The following is a 25,086-nucleotide window of genomic DNA, read 5'->3' on the forward strand; positions in this document are numbered from 1 at the left end:
ACAAAATGCAAAAAACTAATAAATGTTCACCATCACAGTAGGCAATATTACACAGATGATAAAAACTCATCAACATATCTAGATTATAAAAACTCATCAATATTAATAACTATTGTTTTCAAACAAGATAAAAATTAAGATATACAAAACATTATAGAGCCACAAACTGCGACATTTAAAGCTTTTCAGAGACACAAAACAGATTAGAAACACAAAAAAAAAAAATAAATCTAAAACTAATATCAACATAAAAAATAATCTCAAATCCGAAAAATATGCCTTAGTTTAATGAAACATCACTAATCCTTTAGATTATTGGGGATTTAGTCATTGTGATCATACAAAATACCTCAATCCAAAAATCTCGAATCCACCAGCCAGTCCAAAAAATTCATAGTCTCCAAGCAATCCAAAACCCTCAATGCGTCCAAGCAATCCAAAATCATCAATCCAAACAAAGCAATCCAAAACATATATTACTAACTACACATATTCTAAACAATAAATAGAGAAAAAAATTACTTACAGAGAACAGAGGGCCTCGAGATCAAAGATGGCTTACTGGGAGAACAAAGGGTCACAAGCGTATACAACACATGATGGAGGCTTAGTCATGGACGCAGTGGCTTAGGTCGAACGGCGACAATCTCGGTTCAAGATCGGAGATGAGGCGCCTAGGTTCAAGACTATAAATGAAGACATTCAGGTTCAATAACAGAGATGAGCCTTCGTCGTCACCTTCGCCAGCAAGAGCCTTCATCGTCCACGGTGGAGGACAACAAAATCCTCCAAACTCACAGCGGCGACAGAACTTCGGGGAGCCAGTTGCGACGGAGGCGAGCTTCATGGGTTAGGGGTTTCGGGGGCCAAGGAAGCTCGTGGTGGGGTGCGTGTCATTGGGTGGTGGCCGGAGATGGCTCATCTGGTCTGGTCGACTGAGATGCGAGAGAAGAAAAGAAAGAGTGGTATCGGGCTGGGAAGAAGAAAGAGGAGAGAGAATGGGATTCTAGGGATTCATTTAGGATACTGATACAGTTTTAGGGAATTAGTATTTTTAACTCCCTTTTCTTATTTAATTAAATAAAATATGATATTTAATATATTAATTAATTAATTTATCAATTATTTTATTAGTTACTCCTTTTTGTTAATTTACCACTTAATTACTAGAGTAAACTTTTTTTAAGTTAAACAAATATTTATTTAAATCTGCCACAAAAAAATATTTATCTAAATCATTTTTAAATCCCAAAAAACAATTAGATGGCATTTTAAACCAATTTATCACCATGAGTTAATATAATTATATTTTTATTGAAATTAAAAATATTTTACTATTATTTTCATAAATAATATAATAATTGAGCGATCAATTTTTTTTATTTTAAATCTCACAATTTAAAATTTAAAATCTTCAATTCTTAATAAATTCCATTTATAAATTGAAAGAGTTCTTATTATTTATTCCTCAATAAATAATGATAGTTAATTTTATAAATATGTTAAAGAATAATAAATTTAAATTTTGATATAAAAATAATTATAAATAGAAAAGTTAATAATATGAACAATTTAGAAACAAAAAAAAAATCTAATTTTACAAGTTTTTAATAAATACATAATTTTTATAAATGTATATATTTACATAATTTAGTTTATTTTTAAAATTATACTATTCATTAATTTTTTTACAATATTTTTTCAATTAATAAAACTGTTGGAAATGTGCCCTGAAAGCATATGTAGTAGACATTGTTTTATGAAATAAATAAATAAATTGAATTTGTTATGCATATATTTTCTGGACTATATTATTCTGTGATAATATTATGTAAATATCAGGAAAATTCTCAAGTTCATATATGTGATCTCAAACAAGTATTGGTACGGGAGGATTGTGTTTGAGATAAATGAACTTGAATAGTTCGTAGTAAAATAAAGTTGTTGAATCTTTAGATTAATTACCGCAAGTACGATCCACTAGTATTATGAATACATGTGATATAGATTCGGATCACTAGTGTGGTAGGACACTTTAGTGGAGGTGCTTTATATATTGGAGAATATATAGAACTGGACGAGATATGTTTATTAATACTTAGTTAAATACCGTTTTGAAGTATTAATTAAATATATCAACTGATGATCATATACAAATAGATCATATACTTAATTAAACTCCTGTTTATGTTATATGAGTTTTTTGATTCACTTGTTAGGGTTTGTCAGAATGATTAGGTTAGAAACTTTTGTTTTGAGAACTCATTAATGTAGATGGCTGGGGACATAGTATACAGATATGGAATCTATGCCTTCTTGCAAGAGATTGAATGATGGTTCTCTTAAGGGTTGACTTTTGGGACTGAAAGGTTATTGAGCTCAAATTCATAATTTAGTTATGAATTAACCTTCACTAGTAAAGTCAATAGTACTTAAGGAAACAAAAGATAATTAAAAAGGTAAAACAGTAATTTTATTCTTGATTAATTATGAACCATTATTAAAGGGTCAAGTTGTATGAAATAATTATATCAATGGACGCTTTATAATTATAAAGTACTCAGTAAATGAAATGTCTATAATTACAAGAGTGCAGTCTCATATTTATAGTGGAATAATCATGAGATTAATAAATTAAGATTATTTAATTAAAGAGTTTAATTAATAATCTCAAATTTATTGGAGCTTTGAATTATAGGTCCATAGGTCCCCATAGCGGCTCTATCAAACACTATTCAATGTAAGAGTTGATATGAAGGGAAAAATAGTTTAAAGACATATTTAAGAAGAAATTTGTTCTTCAGGCCAAATATGCAATTATATGATAATAGTGATTAATTAATTAATTACAAATTAGTTGTAGTTAATAAAGTTAATTAATATTTAATTATTGTATAATTTTCGAAATTATATTAAATAATTAAATTAATTTCTAAATTTAATTAAATAATTAATTAATTATAATTTTCGAAATTATAATATATTAAATATTTATTTTCGAAAATATTGGATTTAATTAATTGGTAGAATTAATTAAATATCTTTATTTGAGTGGGAGATAATAATCTGATAAGTTCAAATTGGATTTGAATTTAAAAGAACAATAATTATTCAAATAATTAATTATATTTGATAATTAGTCAAAAAGATAATTAATTTAAATTTGAATTGAAATTTGAATTAGTTATCAGGTTGTTAGATCCTATCTGACAAAGTAGTTTGAATAAATAATTAAATAAAAATTGAAAAACCAACATCCCTAAAAATAGGGATGTTACACGTGCATACACAGTCCATGGACTGTGTGTGGTGTGTACGGCTATTTTCAGGGATATAATTTTCATTTTTATTAATGAATAATTAAAAAAATTGGGTTTTGGATTTTTTCCATTAATAAAATAATTAATTAATTAAAAAGTAAATTGTAAATTGGTTACAGATTTATTTTTTAAAATTGAATATTTTTTTTTTTAAGTATGACTAATAAAAAAATATTCAGTGATCTGAGACAACTCAGAACATTCGCTCTGTGAAAAATAGAACGATAGTAGTTTCTCTCCCTGAAAAATAAAGAACCAATTCTCAGGCCTATTCTCTTAATCTCATGTGTTGAGTACATCAAGAAGAATCACAAATAAACTATCATTCATTCTCTAAGTGCCCACACACTTCTTGAGGTGTAGAGAACGCTTTGGAAGATCTTGATGTGAGTACGTGGGAGCGACTTGGATAGGAATATCGTTCAAAATATGAAAAGATAGCAATGACACTTGATAGGTTTCAAGAGGTATGAATTCTATCCTTAACTTGCTTATGATTAATGTATGTATATTAATGGATCCGCATATTTAAAGGTAGTTTAAATATGTTACAAAATTTTTGTTGTACACTGGGCCAATCCCACTACCATTCTGCTGCGTATTAGGTGTTGACGCCGTTTTTCGTCAAACAGTGAAATAAGAGCACATAAACAATAACTGATAATGGCCAATTGAAATAAGACACTACAAACACACGATTTTTACGTGGTTCAGCAGTTAAATCTGCCTAGTCCACGAGTCTCTGCTATTAAACTCAAGATTATCTCTGAAAATTCTTTAGGAATGAATTCTTCAGAGTTTTCTCTCAAGGTTCAGAATTTCGGTCCCTTACAATGGCGCATGACCCCTCTATTTATAGAGAAGGCTGTAGAATATTATCCCACATATTTTGGGTAGTTACTCTTTTTGTATAATTCAAATAAATGGCTTTAAATGCCTATAATCAGATATAAAAGGAAACGTCCCCTGAAGACCAGGGGACGTATAACTGACCAAATAATATCCCACGATTCTTGGGGATTTACAATAATAAATGAGGATTACATCTCGTATTTATAATACTTGTAGATATTCAAGGTGGTTATCACGTATCTCTAAGGCTTTAGCTTCCCAGGTTTCCCGTCATCTATCGAGCTAGAAACATCTCTCGAGGCCACATGGCTTTCGAGATCGTATGTGCGTCGAGCTCGGGACCTCTGATCCGAGGTCACCCCTGAAGATGAGAGCGTCCCCGGAGCTATCTTTCGAGATCATGAATACTTCGAGGTCACCATACTCGAGGTCGTCTATATCCTGTAGGCTCGACATTCAATCCTGGAGCATATTTCCAATCTTATGAGTCCACTTGTTTGCGAATCCAACTTTCGAGGTTATATTAATCATAGCTCGAAATCTGGGTGTAACATTAGGAAACTCGTTCCTAACAAAAAAAAATCTTTTTTAACTAACACAAATTTTATAAATATGTTAAAGAATAATATAGTTAAATTTATAAATATGTTAAAGAATAATAAATTTAAGTTTTGATATAAAAATTATTATAAATACAAAAGTTAATAATATGAAAAATTTAGAAAAAAAAAATCTAGTTTTAAAAGTTTTTAATAAATACATAATTTTTATAAATATATATTTACACAATTTAATTTATTTTTAAAATTATACTATTCCTTAATTATAATTTTAGATTTTTTATTTGAATTTTGGCGACATTTTATGACTTTCAGCATTTGACTTTTATTAACTGTCGGCGTTGGGGTCAATAGCGACAACGTTTAACTGTCGACATTGGTCTTGAATTAACTGTCGGCGTTGGGATCAATAACGACACCTTTTAATTGTTGGCATTGGTCTCGAATTAACTATCGGCGTTGAAGTCAATATCGACACATCAAATTAATTGTCAGCGTTGAGGTTAATAGCGACACATTTTAACTGTCGGCATTGGTCTTGAATTAACTGTTAGCGTTAGGGTCAATAGCGACAGTCAAAAGCAACGGTGATAGTTATTAGCTGTCGGCGTTGGTCTATATGCTTATAGTTTTTAACTGTCGGCGTAGAGTCCTGCTAAGTAATAACAATAAAAAATATATCTAATCTCTTGTCAACAAATAAAAAAACAGAAACATTTTAAATAGAACAAAAAATTGTAAATGTACTACAAGTTAAAACTTTAGAAAACATTGTAGTATTAAACAATCGATTGAAGAAAAAATATTTTCAACAAACAAGCTAGTATGTCACCACAACTTTTTTTTTTTTAGAGAGATCACCACTTCAAATGGTCATCTTTAGAGGATTGTAACTTGAAATCACGCCAGGGCTCGTGATTTGCCAATTTTTTCCAATTTTGATATAAAAAACATTGTTCTCGATTTCCTAAGGAATTAGTTATTCTTCCGTAAAATTATTTTTAAATCTTAATAAGGTTAATAAGATAATTGTATGTTTATTACTCCAAATTTCCATATAATAAAAATGCATGGGGAATTAATATGGCATTTTAGTATCTATTGTTTGTTTTGAAACCAACTACTTTATTAATTAATGAGGTTCTTTTTCCTCAACACATATTAGTTTTTATTTTTATTTTTTTACAGTTCTTTATTTTTTTTTAAAAAATAAGTTGTCAAATTTTTAAAAATATAATTTTCAAAGTTTCATAATTACAAAAATAAAAACAATTAAAAATCAACTTAAAAACAACTTGAAAACAACTAATTGCATCACTCCAAAATAATCTAAAAAAATATATAAAAAAAACAATATATATATATATATATATATGAGAATAACTAAACATTGACTAAAATAAACCTAAAAACAAACTAAAAACTACTTAAAGACAAATCGTAAAAATGTAAAAAATTTCTTAAACCTATAAAATTGACAGTAAAAATGTAATTTTGTAGTGAAATTAAGTATTTTCTGTAAAAATATTTTAATTAATTAATATCATTTTAATAATTTGTATATAATAAATCTAACTTTATTTTTGTCATACTGTGCATAGCTTAGTTCGTGATGATATCTCTAGAAGTAAAGTATATCATTATTCTTTTTTTTAATATTAATAATGATCAACAATATACATCGTGTTTACCCTATGCCATCGTTTTTTTACTGCATTTAATTCCATTTATATAGGGTTTGGCAGCACCCATTACTTTCGTGAAAGTACATACTACATACATGCATGTATACATATAACTGATAGCCAAGTCCAAGAGATAGGCCCAATACAATTGGACCCGAATGATGTTCAAGAGTATATGAAAAGCTGGGAGCAAAACACAGCCCAACATGAGGAGGAAATACCCAAACCAGCAGGTGATGATCAGGCAGAGGCAGAGGAGAACAAACCTGAGGAAGAGAAGGGGATGGCGCGAACCAAGAGAGTGATTAGGCAGCCACGTTGGTGGAAGGATTTTGTGATCACTCTGAGGCGTTGAGAGATGAGAGAGAGAGAGTAACTGATTTTTGTTAAACTTTGTCCAAAGATTGTTATGGGTATAAATAACTCTCTTGTAATTTTTAAAACTTTTATGCCGAATGAAATTGTCATTTTGTGTTTGGGAAATTTGCTCTGTCTCGAAGAGAGCCTATCTTATCATAACAGTTATATTTACACTCCAAACTCCAAAAATGTATAAAGATCACTTCATTAATTAATTATTATTAACACTTTTTTTCAATGTTTATGTTTGACATTCTTCAATTTTTTATTTTTGTTAATTTTAACAGTTTTATTTTATTTTGTTTTAATAGTTTTTTTAAATAATGTTTACTTTTTTTATTAAAAAAACTTTTATTTTAATGAATTTTTATATATCTTTTGTTTTAATTTTTTCTATCATCTTAATATTTAAAATATATATTATTTATATGTATTTTTTAAAACATGAAGAAGAGAAAAATAGAAAAATGTGAGCATAAATTAAAAAAAAATATATTTATATTAATTTTTAACAAAAATAAAATATCTTAATCAAATTTTGGGTATTAATATAATGTACCATAACATATATAACTTTAATTTCTCAGACAAAAATAAAATTAGTTTTCTCCCGTGAAATACAACTACAAATATAAATATAAATATATATATATAATTAATACAAACTGTAAATTGTATGAACATTATGTGGTGTGTTCACTGTTAATTTTAATTTGTTTACTTGGACTGTTGTACTCATCTTTAATTATTGCTATTTAAAATATATTTGTCCCCTCTAATCCTTTAAATGAGAACTAATGTTATTGCACTATGAAATAGCCTACATTGTATATCAACCCGTCATATCCAAAAATTTAACTCTTAATTACTTTCCATAATCAATTTGAGCTGGTGTGAAAAGTAATGAAGATAGAAGATTTTGAATGATTAAGGAATTGAATTGATTGAACGGATGAATGAGTGATTTATCACCAATGGTGAATGACTAAAGATGGTACCGGCCAAAAAGTTTTCCGATACTTGTGAGAAAAGATTCTCCAACAATTCAATAGCACAACAATCAATCCAAGGTTCTTTCTCCAAAGATCCTTATTCTATATATACAACTTGTTGGAAAAAATTGTGTCAACGAGAAATTGATACCTAAAATGGAAATGATTTAGCAAATCACCTTGATTAAAGATGATATTATATGAATATTATGTAATTTATTCTGATTGATTTTGGCAAATCACTTTGGTCAAAATTAAGATATCAAAATATTGTGTGATTAATTATGATTGATTATCAGAAAATCACTTTGGGTAATTACTGATATTACCAGTATAATGGTATTTAATTCTGATTGATTTTCAGATATTAAGATACCAGATTTGTTGGATATTTGAGTATTAATGTATTTGATTCACACATTTTTCAACTCTCCATGAAGCCTATAAAAAGAGGCTTCTCCTTTCATTCTAGGCACACAGATACAGAGCATCACACACTTAGTTTTTTTTTTCTTTTTCTCTTCAGTTTGTGTAGTAATTTCTGATGATAGAGGGAAGGTTTATTTCGAGTTCGCCTAAGCAGACGCAGTGGTGCATTCGTCCTGCTTGATAGCTGTTGTATCCTGGGAAGTGGTTGCTCACGAATTCTCTAGCACCGTTCAGGTAGAGGGGGCAAATGTGCTTTAAGGAAAGCGTGTTTCACGTGCCTCGGCTTTGGTTTATTATTTCTATTGTACTATTTTTCATTTCTGTTCTTCAATTAAATATATTAATATATATTTTGTTATTCTCCACTATATTACTTCTAACAATCTTAAAACAGATTTTGGCTCATTTGGAGAAGACGAACATGTTGAAGGGTGGAAACCAGTTTGAGTTTTCTTTGTTTTATTAATAATTGGTGCCCGTAACTTTATATTTATATTTGCACTGATCCAATTTTTTTTTAATTTTCGGCACCAATTTTTTCTTCTTCTTCATATTCTACTCAATATATAAATATATATAAATGCATGAAAATTATATAGATTCATATATATGGCATTGTGCACAACTATATATATACATATATATGTTTATATTTCGTATATTCTTTATATATATACTAATATTATTTATGCATAAGTATATTTATATATATAAAAAACAAGATGAGTGTTACGTTTTCCTTATTTATGCATAATTATATATATATATATGCATAACTATATATATTTCACACAATTTGGTAAATGTTTGCTCCCGATTCTTTGGCAAGATTATTTATTTTAATTTCGATATTTACAATACATTTTATATGATATGTTTCCTTGATTCATTGTTAACATATATTTGTGTATACAATATATAACTGAACAATATATATGCAATATTTTTTGAATGAAGACGTGTACAATATGTCTACATACTATATGGTTTTATTTACTTGTTTCTTTATTTTATTCATGTTAATAAATGAGATTAATATATATGGAAGCACGTGTATAAAAGAATCTATTTTTTCTTCTACTGCATCAATTATATAATATGTCCTTTACCTTAATCTGTTTTGCCATTAAATATATTTAAATATTTATGTGTAGAATATATCATTAGCTTGACAATTATTAGATCAATATTTATGCTATTTGTTTCTCTCACGTGATTCATATATATTTAAATTGTCATATTAATGTATCTAAATGCATAGAATATATACATATTATGGTTAATGGATATATAGTTTCCATATGAAAATTTATATTGTTTTACTATATAATTTTTTTTTTTGGTAAGTAAGAAATTTCCATATATCAAAGCAAGATTACATCAAACAACTTTCCCAAAGAAAAGCCAAAACTGAGCAAAAACAAACAGAGAAAAAGACTATACAAATAATTCTCCTATCCAATTCCTATCTTTCCCATAAATTCTTTTACTATGTAAGAGAATATTACTTCTAACTTTAACTTCTTTCCTAATATGCATTACTGTACATTGTAAAGTCATAACTTTATGATCCCAAAGAGCAAAGTTCCGAACCCTCCAGATTTGATACACAATTGTTACCAAACTCATGGAATAAATGCCTTTCCTGACCTGAGAAACACCTTTAACATTGACCAGCCATCTTAACAGACCATTTAAGGTTCTGTCAAAAGCTTTCCAGCCCAGCCACTCAGTAATCTGAGCCAAGCAAGAATTACTATAACAGCAGCCAAAAAAGAGTTGCCAAATATCTTCTTCCCCCTGCCCACAAATCAGACAATTAGGATCATCGGTAACACCATGTTGAAAGAGGCGTTTCCTGGTCTTAAGGCGATTAAGTTGAGCAAGCCAAGCAATGAATGAGTGCTTAGGAACATTATGAGCATTCCATATTATTCGAGTCTAAAAAAGCTTCACAGAAATCTCATTTTCCTTAAGTTTCCAGTACACCTTTCTAACACTATACTCAGAGTCACAGAAAGTTTGAAAGGAATATAAACTCTTCAGCTTATTCTTAACTGCCACTATTTTTTCCACTGCCAACTTGAAGTAACTGAAGCTTCATAAGTCCACCAGGAAGTTCCTTTAAGATAGACTTAATGCACCCATTTTACCCATAAACTCTCTTTATTCTTAGCCACAGCCCAAACATATTTACCCATCGCAGCTATATTCCATAAATCTACATCCCTTATACCCAGACCTCCTTTAGCTTTACTCTTACAAACATCTTCCCAAGCCACATTACCTGCACCATCAAATTCCATAGCTCCCTTCCATAGAAAAGCTCTACAAATGGATTTCACACTGTGTAAAATCCGCATAGGCAAAATGGTGATTTGAGCCCAATAGGAATGCAAGGAAATTAGAACTTAATTAATAAGTACTAGTCTGGCAGCAAAAGATAAGTATTTCCAGCTCCAATTTTTTATCCTAGCAACCATTTTGTCAACAATGGAAGCACAATCTATAGCCGAAATGCCCTTAGAATTAATAGGAATACCAAGATACTTGATAGGTAAACTCCCCTCTCTAAACTTAGAAACCTGAAGAACTCTTTGAATTTCTTCATCCACCATACCTCTACAAATAATCTCTGTTTTGCTATTGTTGATTTGCAAACCAGAGGACTTGGAAAACAGCTCAACACCTTGTAGCATCAAGTAAATGGACATAAAATCTCCATGCATGAATAAAATCACATCATCTGCAAAACACATGTGTGTAAGTTGAAGATCTGAGCATCTATCATGAAATCTGAACTTCTCATGGCGAGCCACCTTCATGAAGATTCTATTTAGATATTCCATACGAAGAACAAAGAGTAAAGGGGAGATTGGGTCTCCTTGTCTCAGACCACGTTTAGAGCTGAAAAAACCATGAAGCATCCCATTTATCATTAGAGAGAATTTGGGAGTTTTGACACATACCATGATTAACTTCATGAACTGACTAGGAAACCCAAAGGCCTCAAGCATTTCTTCTAGAAAATCCCAGTCCAGCGTGTCATAAGCCTTCCTAATATCCATCTTAATAGTGCAACTAGGCTTACAATTACTCCGCCCATAATGCTTCAATAATTCCTGGCAAACCAACACATTTTGACCTATGCTTCTACCTTTAATAAAACCACTTTGCTTCTCCGCCACTAAATGAGGAAGAACCTCTCTCAGCCTGTTACAAACAAGCTTAGAAGCCACCTTATACAAAGTATTACAGCAAGAGATCGGCCTAAAATCACTCACATGTTCGGGATTAGAAACTTTAGGAATGAGAGTAATAATAGTTGCATTAACTTCCTTAAGCATCTTACCACTCTCTAGAGAGGAAAGAATAGCTTCACTAACCTCCTCTCCAATAAGATCCCAATGCTTTTGAAAGAAAGCACTATTAAAACCATCCGGCCCCGGAGCTTTATCATGGGGAATCTAAAAACAGCTTCTCGAACCTCATCCTTCCCAAAAGGCTTAAGCAAATCTTGGATATTATTAGATGAAAGAACTGGGCCCTCTTTCATGATGCTAGCTTTGACCTTAATTCTGTTATCCATTTTGTCTCCCAACAATTGATTATAATACTCAAGAAAAGCATGTTGAACACCTTCTGCTGTTTCCTGCCAAACTCCTGAGTTGTCCCGAATAGCCATAACAGAATTTTGCTTTCTTCTAGCCTTAAGACTCCTATGAAGCAAATTAGTATTTGCATCACCCTGCTGAATCCATAACATCCTAGATTTCTGTTTCAGAAAATCCAAATAAATCCCTTTAATCCTTTCATGATCATTCATTATTCTCCTTTCTTCATCAATTAAGTAAGGATTTAGAGGATCAATATGCACTGCCTGTTGAACCCTTTCTAGCTCAGAAGAGGAACTACTATAAAAAGATATAACATCCCCCACATGACTTTTATTCATATGTTTCAAAGCTATCTTCACCCTCTTCAATTTAGTAATCACTTTAAACATAGGTACCCCTTGAACAGAATCACTCCAAGCTGCACTAATAATATCATTATACACTGAAAACCGCTGCCACATATTAAAATATTTAAAGGGTTTACGCCCAAAAACTACTGGAATACTGAGCGATAAAATTGAGGGAGAATGATCAAAAGTGCCTTCAGGTAAGAAACATACCGTAGCCTTCTCAAAAACCTCCATCCAAGTATTATTCCCCAAAACTCTATCCAATTTGGCAACTATCCTATCAGGAGGATCCTGCTTATTACTCCAAGTATGAAAGCACCCATTGAATTGCACATCCTCCAAATCACAATCAATCATACATTCTCGAAAAGCCTCATAATGAAGAGTCCTAACCTTTACACCAACCTTCTCTTCAATATTTATAGTAGCATTGAAATCCCCTAATAAAACCCACGGTTTCTGAGATCTCAAGCACCGTAAATCTTTCCAAAGATCAACTCTCCGAACCTCTTCATTAAACGCATAGACAAAGGTACAATAAAAAGACTGCAAACCATTCCTTGGCTCAACCCAACAATGAGTACATTGACTCGAACAAAATTGTATGTCCACAGAAAACACAGCTGGATCCCAAGCAACTACAATCCTACCATTATTATGCCAAGCACTATTAGATGTAAAACACCAATCCCTAAACATCCTAAGGAATAAAGCTCCCATTTTCTTAGCTTTAATCCTAGTCTCCAAGAGGCCAACCAAACTAATCTTCTTATTAGTGATAAGCTTCTTAACTTCTATTTGCTTATTAGTTTGATTTAGACCTCTTACATTCCAAGTAAAAAATTTATCCATATTCCACAGGAGGCACTCCCCCTCCTCCAGTTATAGCCCAATTCTGCTTTCCTCTAGAGACCCCACCACTATCCTCTTCAAGCACCTGAAAAGAATTCATGTTTGCCTCAAATAAAGGCACTCCTGACCTTTCTTTATTCATCTCACCATCAGTTTTTTTTCTTTTCCCAATAACAAGTTGAAACCCATCTTTATCAATCTCAGGTTTGGCCTTCTTTGTAGATTCTTCTGCTGTATTTTTTGGAACCCAGGCCTGTTTACCGTCCTTCTTTCGACACTGAGTAGCTTCATGGCCCAAACCTTTACAAACCGAGCACAAACTTGGCTTCCATTCATACTGCACTAACACATCCATCTGTTTATCTTGTTCATTTAGGAAACTAATCAAATGAGGGAAATCTTGATCTACTGAAACTTCTATCATAATCCTTGCAAAATTGAATTTCTCCTTGGCCTTTGTAATCGGGTCAATCTGCAGAGGCTTTCCAATCTGTGAAACAATCTTATTTAAGGATCTCTCTCCCCAATATTTTAGGTCTAAATTCGATAACTGAACCCAAATAGGCACTTTCTGAACCGTCTCCTTCCTAAAATCCTCCTGTGCACTCCAAGATTTCATAACAAGTGGTTTTTTATCAAAGAAAAGGATTCCATTATTTAAAACTTGATTCCTCTGCTCAACTGTAACAAATCACACAATGAAGATGGCATGACCAATTATTGCCACCTTATTTATCCCCATGCTCTTCCATATCCTCCTGCAAAATCCTTCAAATACAGGCAATGGAGGATTGGTCCCCAAGACATAACAAACTACTGATGAGTTCCAATAGTTCACCTCTTCCTCAATGTCTTCCATCTCTATTTTGATAAAACCCAATTCATAATTTTCACATTCTTTCAAACCTGTAACTATCGAAACACTTTGTTTACCCACACCATTTCTCTCTTCAGCACTCAAACCAGTAGAAAAACTCTCAAGATTTGCTTGATTCAGAGGCTTACCTCCAATCTCAGGATTATTCTTCCCTCGCGAGTCTTGTGCGGTCACCAAAGAAGAATTTGCTTCCCTGTTCTTCACCCGTTCCAAACTTTCTTGACTAAGATCTCCCGTGCAACACCCTACTTCCTTAGAGCCGTTACTAAGTGAGTTTTAAACGTGCATTTAACTCGCTAATCGAGGTTTTTAGGTCAAAAGTGTAATTAAGTCATAAACAGTGAAATAAACTTTGAAAATAATTCCATTTACTGTAAATCGTTGAGTAGTTGACACTTGGGATCCCAATAAACTGTTTATAAATATTTACAACATATAATTTACAAATTTAAATCGACTAGACGACAAAATCTAGGTTTTAATACAACCATCTCCCAAAATCACTGGCTGTGGCAGCCAGGCAGACCAAACATGTACACGCCGCTTCACACTCTCCGTACTCATGGTTGGTTGACTTTCCCCTTGCCCTTACCTGCACCACAGAGCACCCGTGAGCCGAAGCCCAGAAAGAAAGCCCTCACAAGCAGTTAACATATACATAACAAACACTTAATAGTTAGACAGGCCATCAATAGGCTAAACACATATGACCATGCCGTCTCAGGCGCTTTACCAGGCCCTGGGTTCGCGGTCCACACCGTGAGGATATCCCAAGTATCCTTTAGGGTCTCACCCTGCAACTCGCACTCCACGTGCTCAACGCTGCTCCCGGCCCCTTGCCGTACTCGGCCTTGCACTCAACGTGCCGAACGTCGTTTCCGGCCCCTGCCGACCTCGGCATGCACCGTTTCCAGCTCTCGCCGAACATTCACATAATCGTATTCATAGCATAACAAACATATACTGAATACTAACAAATTCAATCAAAGGGCTGCGCCCTGCAATTCAAACATATTGGGCTCAACCCTGCATACAAGCTCTGTGGGAACAGTGGTTTTCTTACCTGTATCCCGAGCTTTCCGATGCACCAAGGCCGCGAGCACGGTCCTCTAACCCGAGCCTCTTCGGAGACCTAGTCACAACACATATAAAGCATCCTTTAATACTAACCAATCCAAAACCACTTCCTAGGACCAATCCCACAATCTCAAAATCCTAAAATTCCTAAAACAACTCATCGGAAACATCCCCCGAACCCCCGAAGCAAAAGCTCAAAATTGCAAAATTCCACGTTCTGAAAATAGCCTAGCGCCGCGGCGCTGCCCTAGAGGGCCGTGGCGCCCAGCAAGTCAGAGAGCACTCCCTTCCCAGAAACAGCCTTGCGCCGCGGCGCCCAAGAACAGGGCCGCGGTGCTCCTTCGCGAACCCAGAATTCTGGGTTTTCTCTTGCATTTTCCCCGAGCCAAAACACTCCCAAATCAACCCCAAAGCATACCTAAGTCCCAAATTCAATTCAAAACCCCGCATAGACCATCTAACAACTCAGAAACATCAACAACAAGCCCAAATACACAATCAAATCCCCAATTCATAAATTGGCTTGAAACTTTATGAAACTTAAACTAACAAACCAGAAACTTGATTTACAGCAGCTAATACATAACAAAGATGCATAAAACCCTTACCTCAAGTAGAGATTCGCCCCTGAGCCTTCTCCAAGTCCAACTCCAAGCAAACCCCTCTTATTCCCAAACTGAATCTAAGCAAGCTTCATCCCCAAGAATCCACCAAACAACCACACATATCAGCTGTTAACCTTACTATTTCTCTGAAAAACTCAATCAAGATACTGAATAAAACTTACCTTTGAGCCTAGGTCAATCCCCCAATTCCTAGCCTTGAATCCCTTGAACTTTAACCTAAAATCCTTCAAGACCAGCCACCTTAGAGAGAAAGAAAGAAAGCATCGATAGAGAGAGGGACAGAGAGATTAGGTTCCCTTTTTTGTTCTTCTATCTTCCTTTGCTAGCTGATTCTAGAGTCCCAACTCCCAAATTGAGCTTGTCCATCTGCCTAAAATGACCTCAATACCCTTCCATCTAACCGATACTCTAACTAATCCTCAAGGAAAACCTAGACCTTTCCCAACTTCTTACAAATATACCATTTTATCACTTAAGGTAGTTATCCTCACTGGTTACCAATGGTTACTCAAACCACTAAAATACCATTAACCAATACTTACAAATCCCCAACCTCAAGTTATAATGTTCCCCAGATACCTCCAGGCTCCTCCCGAGCTGGGTATTTGACCCCGTTGTGACTTTTAGACTATTTAGCTCCCTAGGACCATCTCGGAACGTGCATCACGAATATATCTCTGTTATATCAACAACATCACATATATTTCACATATATTACATTTATGCCCTCAACGGGCTAAAATTACCAGTTTGCCCCTAATAACCAAATGGGCCCACTAGCAAATTTATTTCACCTAAACATGCATTCTAACCACATATTCATTAAGTTCACATAAATTAATACAGTTTAACAATTATTGCCCTCCAGGCACACTAATCAAGGCTCCAAACCTTATTAGCAAATTCAGGTCGTTACATCCCGCCTCCTCATCATCCGAAAACTTAATTGGATCAATCCCAATCAATTCCATCACAGACTTGGTTTTCCACGATTCCTCTGGAGATGAAGGCCCACGTTTAGGCCGCCCTCTCTTCTTCTTGACCTTAGAACCTCCTGCCATAGCACAGCCCAAAGCTGAGAAGTATTCAGATCGTAGAGAGAAGTCAGAGAGTCTCTCTCTAGAAAACCTTATTTTCTTATCGTTACTATATAAATTTATATGTACTTATTTCTTCAAATATTATGTAACCGTTCAGATATGGATGAAAATATTGATGTTATTCCTGGTGGATCTCCCCGAACTCTGGCTTCGACCACAAATAACCAATCCTCAAGGGACCAGCCTATGCAAGTTTCGATTCCAACAGTTCCTGTGAACCATAATGAGAAACCTGAAAAATTCAATGGTGTGAATTTTAGGACCTGGCAGCAGAAAATGCTATTCTACTTAACAACATTGAATCTTGTGAGATTCTTGAAAGAGGATCCTCCTACTGTTGGAGAGGACAAAGTAGATGTGCAAACTCAACATGCAGTTGAGGCATGGAAGCATGTTGAATTCCTTTGTAGGAATTACATTCTAAATGGCTTGTCTGACTCGCTGTATAGTGTGTACAGTGTGAAGAAAGCGACTAAGGAACTGTGGGAGTCTTTGGACCACAAGTACTAAGCCGAAGATGCTGGAGCCAAGAAATTCTTGGTTGGCCAATTCTTGAACTTCAAGATGGTGGATTCCAAAAATGTGATAAGCCAAGTGCAAGATCTTCAATTGATTATCCATGGAATACATGTTGAAGGGATGGTCTTGAGTGAGTCTTTCCAAGTAGCTGCAATTATAGAGAAGCTACCCCCTGCATGGATAGACTTCAAAAATTATCTCAAGCACAAGCGAAAGGAAATGAGTGTTGAAGATCTCATTCACAGACTTCGCATTGAAGAGGATAACAAAAGTGCTGAGAGGCGATCCTCAAATCCCAATGCTGCCAAGGCTAATATGGTGGAGCATGAAAAAGGATCAAAGGGGAAGAAGGATAATAAGGCCAAGCCATGGTCCAAACTAGGACCAAAAGGTGGAGTTTCAAAGAAGCCGAAATTCCAAGGGAAGTGCTTTAACTGCAACAAGACGGGACATAAATCGTTAGATTGTAGACTACCAAAAAAGAAAGGAAATGAGGCTAATGTTGTGGAAGCCATGTCCTAAGAGATCCCTGACCTAGACCTATGTGCTGTGGTCTCTGAAATAAACCTGGTGGATGCTAATCCAAAGGAATGGTGGCTCGATACTGGAGCTACTCGTCATGTCTGTGCGAACAAGTCTGCCTTCTCCAACCTTACTTTGGTGGAAAATGGGGATAAGATCTACATGGGCAACTCGGCAACCTCTGAGAAAAAGGGGCAGGGTACTGTGTACTTGAAGATGACGCCTGGAAAGAGTGTCAAGCTACATAATGTGCTGTATGTGCCTGAAATTCGCAGGAATCTGATCTCTGGAACGCTGCTGAGTGTACATGGGTTCAAGATGGTTTTTGAGTCCCAGAAAATTGTATTGACTAAAGCTGGTGTTCCTATTGGGAAGGGTTATGTGAAAGAGGGAATGTGGAAGATGAATGTAATGGATGTTAAGCCAAAGACTATTAGTAATAATAATACTACTACTTCTTCTGTTTACTTGCTTGAGTCTTCAAATTTATGGCATGGTAGACTAGGTCATGTTAATTATGATACTTTGCGTAAACTGATTAACTTGAATCACATACCCACGTTTAATATTAATTCCAAACATAAGTGTGAAACTTGGGTAGAGGCAAAACTAATCAGGTCATCATTCCAAACGGTTGAAAGAAACACTGAACCCCTTGATTTAATTCACAGTGACATTTGTGATTTAAAGTTTGCTCAAACAAGAGGAGGTAACAAGTACTTTATTACTTTCATTGATGATAATACAGATTATTGTTATGTATATTTGCTAAAAAGCAAGGATGAAGCTATAGAGAAGTTTACTCTCTATAAGCAAGAGGTTGAAAATCAACTTAATAAGAAAATTAAGAAGATAAGAAGTGACCGTGGTGGTGAATACGTACAACCTTTTGGTGAATTCTGTGCACAACACATAATTATTCACGAGGTCACACCACCTTATTCTCCTCAATCCAATGGAGTGGCAGAACGGAAAAAACGCACTCTAAAGGACATGATGAATGCTATGTTAATAAGTTCGGGATTGCCACAGAACATGTGGGGTGAAGCCATTTTGTCGGCTAACTATCTTTTGAATAAGATTCCCAAAAAGAAAGAACAAAAGACGCCCTATGAACTTTGGAAAGGTAGGCTACCTTCTTACAAGTACTTAAAAGTGTGGGGGTGTCTTGCAAAGGTTGTAGTACCTTTGCCAAAGAAGATGAAAATAGGTCCTAAAACAGTTGACTGTATTTTCATTGGCTATGCACAAAATAGCAATGCATATCAATTCCTTGTACACGAGTCTAAAAACCCTGACATCCACAAGAATACGATAATGGAATCCAAAAATGCATCGTTCTTTGAACATATATTTCCTTGTAAACCTAATGGGGATGAACCAAGCTCTTCTAAACGAACATTTGAGATCATGGATGAGAATATCCATGAGCAAGAAATAGAAGAGGAGAGTGAAGAAGTCCAAGTAGAGCCAAGACGGAGTAAAAGGGCAAGGATAGAAAACTTTTTTGGACCAGATTTTCTAACTTATATGGTAGAGGCAGAACCTCGTACATATAAAGAAGTTGTGAGCTCTACTGAGGGTCCTTTATGGAAGGAATCCATAAGAAGCGAAATTGATTCCATCATGCAAAATCATACTTGGGAACTTGTTGACCTCCCTCCCGGATGTAAACCTCTAGGGTCCAAGTGGATTTTCAAACGGAAAATGAAAACAGATGGAACAATTGATAAGTATAAGGCTAGACTTGTAATAAAAGGTTATAAACAAAAGGAAGGCCATGACTACTTTGACACGTATTTTCCTGTGACGAGAATAAATTCCATTAGGATGATTTTGGCAATTGCTGCATTGCGAAATCTTGAAGTCCACCAAATGGACGTAAAAACTGCCTTTCTAAATGGGGATCTTGATGAAGAAATCTACATGGAAAAACCCGAGGGTTTTGTAGCTTCAGGAAAAGAAAGGAAAGTGTGCAAATTGGTAAAATCCTTATATGGACTTAAGCAAGCTCCAAAACAATGGCATGAAAAATTTGACAGTGTCATGATGACCAGTGGCTTCAAAATCAATGAGTGTGACAAATGTGTTTATATCAAAAATACAAATGATGGATATATTATTCTTTGTTTGCATGTAGATGATATACTCATTGTCGGAAGCAACCAACAAATGGTAAAATCTACCAAAGATATGTTGAACTCAAGGTTTGACATGAAGGATATGGGACTGGTTGATGTAATTCTAGGAATAAAGATTACAAGGATGCCAACATGAAGGATATGGGACTGGCTGATGTAATTCTAGGAATAAAGATTACAAGAACGCCAGTTGGACTTAATTTGAGTCAGTCACACTATGTGGACAAGATTCTTGAAAAATTTGGTAAAAATGATTCTGGTGTGTCCAAAACACCAATTGACATAAGTCATTATCTGTCCACGAATAAAGGCGACAGTGTCTGTCAAGTAGAATATGCTAGAGTGATAGGTAGTCTAATGTACTTGATGAGTTTTACAAGACCAGATATTGCTTACACTGTAAGTACTTTAAGTCGATTCACGAGTAATCCAAGTTTTGAACACTGGAAGGCAATTACAAGAGTACTAAGGCACTTGCGGTATCCTCGAAACTATGGATTGAACTATACCAGAGAACCAGCTGTTCTTGAAGGATATACTGATGCAAGCTGGATATCTGACATCCAAGATTCGAAAGGTACTAGTGGATATGTGTTCACTCTAGGTGGCGCAGCTGTTTCATGGAAATCATCGAAACAAACTGTAATCACTAGATCTACGATGGAATCTGAGTTTGTAGCTCTGGATAAATGTAGTGAAGAAGCAAAATGGTTGCATAATTTCTTGGAGGATATTCCAGAATGGCCTAAACCTGTGCCTGCAATATGCATATATTGTGATAACCAAGCAACAATTGGTCGGGCACAAAATGTTTTGTATAACGGTAAGTCTAGACACATACGTCGACGGCATAATTCCGTTAGACAACTGATCTCAACTGGAGTTATCTCGATTGATTATGTGAAATCAAAAGATAACATTGCGGATCCGCTAACCAAAGGGTTAAATAGAGATCAAGTTGAAAAGACATCAGAAGGAATGGGACTTAAGCCCAAAGGAAATCAAGGTTGATATAAAGGAAACCCAACCTAGTTGACTGGAGATCCCAAGATCTAGGTTCAATGGGACAACCTAGTTATTGAGACCGAGTAGGAACACTGTGGGGGATTACCCCTACCCATTCCAATGCTGAAACAGTGATGTCCTTTGTAAAAGAGGTTAAGCTCAAGCTTTTAATGACCCTTACGCATCGGTATTCCGAGCAGAGTAATGCGGGATTGCTCTTAGATAAGAGGTCACCTATGTGAGAAACAAGTGGGGCCGCTTCGAAGGAGAATTGTGGGGGCTTAATTCTCTAAAACCTCTCACAGAACCAGGCATATGCTCACGACCAAAATGAACATAACCATGAGAACCGAAACTTTGCTAGAAAGATATCTGTGTGAGATATATCATCATTTACACAAATGACAGAACAGTTCAAAGACATCGCATCTACTGATCAGTTAGTAAAGTAAATATATTCTCACAAGGGAAGGTTCAAAGGCTAACACCCACCTATCCTATGCAGGTATCGATCAGAGAACTCTATCATCTTGTTGTGTCGAGTCGTGTCGAGTCTTTGTTTCCTAATGTTGATCAATTTCATTCATGTGGGGGATTGTTGGAAAAAATTGAGTGAATGAGAAATTGATGCCTAAAATGGAAATGATTCAGCAAATCACCTTGATTAAAGATGATATTATATGAATATTATGTGATTTATTTTGATTGATTTTGACAAATCACTTTGGTAAAAATTAAGATATCATAATATTGTGTGATTAATTCTGATTGATTATCAGAAAATCACTTTGGGTAATTGCTGATATTACCAGTATAAGGGTATTTAATTCTGATTGATTTTCAGATATTAAGATACCAGATTTGTTGGATATTTGGGCATTAATGTATTTGATTCACACATTTTTCAACTCTCCATGAAGCCTATAAAAAGAGGCTTCTCCTTTCATTCTAGGCACACAGATACAAAGCATCACACACTTTTTTTTTTTTTTTCTCCTCAGTTTGTGTAGTAATTTCTGGTGATAGAGGGAAGGTTTATTTCGAGTTCGCCTAAGCAGACGCAGTGGTGCATCCGTCCTGCTTGATAGCTGTTGTATCCTGGGAAGTGGTTGCTCACGAATTTTCTAGCACCGTTCAGGTAAATGGGGCAAATCTGTTTTAAGGAAAGCGTGTTTCGCGTGCCTCAGCTTTAGTTTATTCTTTCTATTGTACTGTTTTTCATTTCTGTTCTTCAATTAAATATATTAATATATATTTTGTTCTTCTCTACTATATTACTTCTAACACAACTTATTGTTAAAATGCAACTTATTTAATTGGTTCACATCAACATTATCTATTAATTAAGATAGTTCAGCCTTTTAGTTCATCAGCTTTCTCGACGACTATTGATAGACCTAAGGCCTTTTCCCATATACTACAAAAGAGCTCTTTGGCATCACCCTTAGCATTGGTCAATACGTTATCAGACATTAGTATATAAATTATATAATGTGATTGACAATTTTTTTTATGTAGTTTTACTTATTATGAATAAAATTCGAATGCTTGGATTTCATTCTTTGAATTATTTTGGGCATTAACAAATCTTTCTTGCACATCACAAAAATAAGTGAAATGAACCTAGACACAATTGTATACTAGGTTCACTGCGAATCTAACCAGTCAGCTCATTCAACTAATTTGGTAGATTAATTTTTTAGACTAACAAATTCAATCTCAAAATGGAAAGATTTGTTTTTGGTTTTATTTTGCGTGCAATATCTCGTCCCTTAGTTGGAGTATTCCTTCGTCTATAAATAGAAGAATCTCAAGCATTTGAATATTTACCTTTTTGGAGTTATCTTTGTGTATGTCTTCTAATCGAAAGAGTGATTTCTTGAGAGTGTTTATTTTTGTGAGATTAAGTGTGTCGTCTTAGTCTAGTTGTTCTTTAAGCTACATATGTATTGTGTGCAAATTATTTTCATAGCTTCTTTAGGTTGAAGAAGTCATCGTTCTTTGAGAGAAGAATTATAAGTCTTTAGTCGGGAGGAAGAGAGTAGAAACTTTGAGAGAAGTGATTACAATGGAGTATTGAAGGGATTTCAAGTGTCCATTATTTGAGAGCATTAAATATTAAGGTTTTTTTAATCTTTTTTAGGGCCCGCAATGTGTGTCCTTAAAAGTTATATTTTTTATTTTTTAAAAAATAATTTATATTTATTTTAAATTAAAAATTACGATTTAAATGAAACATTTATATACAAATTTGAAAACTTATAGATTAAAATAACAAAACTCGTACATTCAATGAGATAGTTACAAATCTAAAAAAATAAATTTTGGAACAAATATAAATAATCAATCTTTTCATATGAATATTCCCCAAAATTCTAATTGGTCTTCAATGAAACACAACAATAAAAAACTATTCTAATTCATTCTAAAGATAAACAACAATTTTATATATATTAACTATACACGAGTCCATAAATTTTCTTAGAAAAACGAGCAACATAACAGCTACAAATCGGACATTCCCAAATTTAAAAAACCTGTAAACACAACATATAAACTATCCCAGGCAGTCCAGAAAATGACCAAATTAATATGTGTAATATAGATTTAAAGGCATCATTTAAACAAAAGAAAAAAAAACAAGGGTGGTGAAGCTCACCGTTCACTGTGGTAGTCGGAATGTGGCCGAGAAGCCACAAAACTTCATGACATTGGCGAGCACCACCGACGACTTTTGGGTCCGATCTCCATGTGGGTTTTGTTCCCCATGGTGTGCTGAGTCCAACTGTGTAGCTAGATCCACGATCGGAGGTCACCAGACACCGGGGTACTCCTTGGAACCCATGGCAATGGTGGAACTTCATCTGGCTGGTTATGGTGGAGGATGGCGAGTGTGGCGGAAAGCTAGCAGGGCTGAGGGTTTCGGATGCCTGCAAAGTCGCCTGTTCGGCGCGTGTCATCGTCGGAGACCGGTACGACGACCCTCGGGCCTGGCAGAGGTGAGGCACGAGAGAGAGAGAGAGCTTCGTCTGGCTGATTGCGGTGGAGGACGACGAGTGTGGAGGAGAGCATGCGGTGCTGGGGGTTTCAGATGCCTGTCAAGCTGCCAGTGCGGCGCGTGTCGTCGTCGAAGATCGGTACGGTGACTGTCCTGGCAGAGGTGAGGCACAAGAGAGAGAGAGAGAGAGAGGAGAGGGGGGGGGGGGGGGGAGGGAATTCGAGAGAAAGATAGGGGGTTATAGGGATCTGGTTTTTCTTTTTAATTTAAATTTTCTTATTTAATTAGTTAATAAAAAAACTCATTTTTAATTATTAATTATTAATTAATAATTTTCTTAGGAATACATATATATATAATATTTATTTATTATTTTTAGGGCCCACTTTGAGTGTCCTCAATACTCTTTTAGGACACTCAAAGTGTGCCCTTAAAAGTCCCCACTGACTTAAATTTCTTCATATTCTTTTAGGACCCACATCAGTAATTATGGCTCGCACTACGTGTCCTAAAAATGATTTTTTTAAGGACTCTCAATTAGTATCTTAAAAATTCTATGAGCTATTTTTATGGCTCGCATTTAGGTGAGTGCCCTAAAAAACTATCCTAAAAGTTAGTTTTTGTAGTAGTGAAAACTTTTGTTAAAAAAATTATTCAAACTTTTAGGACTCACATAAGTTTTTAGGGCTCGCACTGCGTGTCCTGAAAGAAATTCTGTAAGGACTCTCAATGAGTGTCCTAAAAAGTCCAGAAACTTTTGTTAAAAAAAATTCAACTTTTAGGACACACATCAGTTTTTAGGGCTCGCATCGCGTGTACTAAAAGAAATTATTTAAGGACTCTCAAAGAGTGTCCTAAAAGGTTTAGAAGCTGTTTTTAGGGCTCGCATCTAGGCGAGTGCCCTTAAAAAGTGTCCTAAAAGCCTGTTATTGTAGTAGTGTATGAAGGTGTAGAAGACTCAGTGATTAGAAGACAATATTCAACCATAAGGCTATAGAGTAGAGGGAGTCTACTTTGCATCAATCATTGTATTTTGTATCATTGATTTCTTACTAATCATATGTTTATTCACTGAGGGTGGTATCGTGGACTAAGAAAATGGAACCATGTAAAAAAAATTTGTGTCCTTTAATTATTTATTTCATTTACATTTTCAGTACTTAGCATTCTGTGAGCAATCTAATATAGCTTATTGTATTTCTAG

General features: G+C 34.5%; 1 protein-coding gene across 1 annotated transcript; it reads right to left on the reverse strand.

Moving 5' to 3' along the window:
* Window positions 1-9,578: 9,578 nt before the first annotated feature.
* LOC133796097 (uncharacterized) lies at window positions 9,579-12,885 on the reverse strand. The gene is made up of 6 exons (XM_062233580.1): window positions 12,376-12,885; window positions 11,585-12,267; window positions 10,625-11,411; window positions 10,352-10,510; window positions 9,849-9,998; window positions 9,579-9,608 (listed from the first exon to the last, which is right to left on the reverse strand). The coding sequence occupies exons 1-6, from the start codon at window positions 12,883-12,885 to the stop codon at window positions 9,579-9,581; spliced, it is 2,319 nt and encodes a 772-aa protein (XP_062089564.1).
* Window positions 12,886-25,086: the final 12,201 nt, after the last annotated feature.

The sequence above is a fragment of the Humulus lupulus genome, chromosome 8 (genome assembly GCF_963169125.1).
Source record: "Humulus lupulus chromosome 8, drHumLupu1.1, whole genome shotgun sequence".
In the NCBI taxonomy this organism is placed as follows: Eukaryota; Viridiplantae; Streptophyta; class Magnoliopsida; order Rosales; family Cannabaceae; genus Humulus; species Humulus lupulus.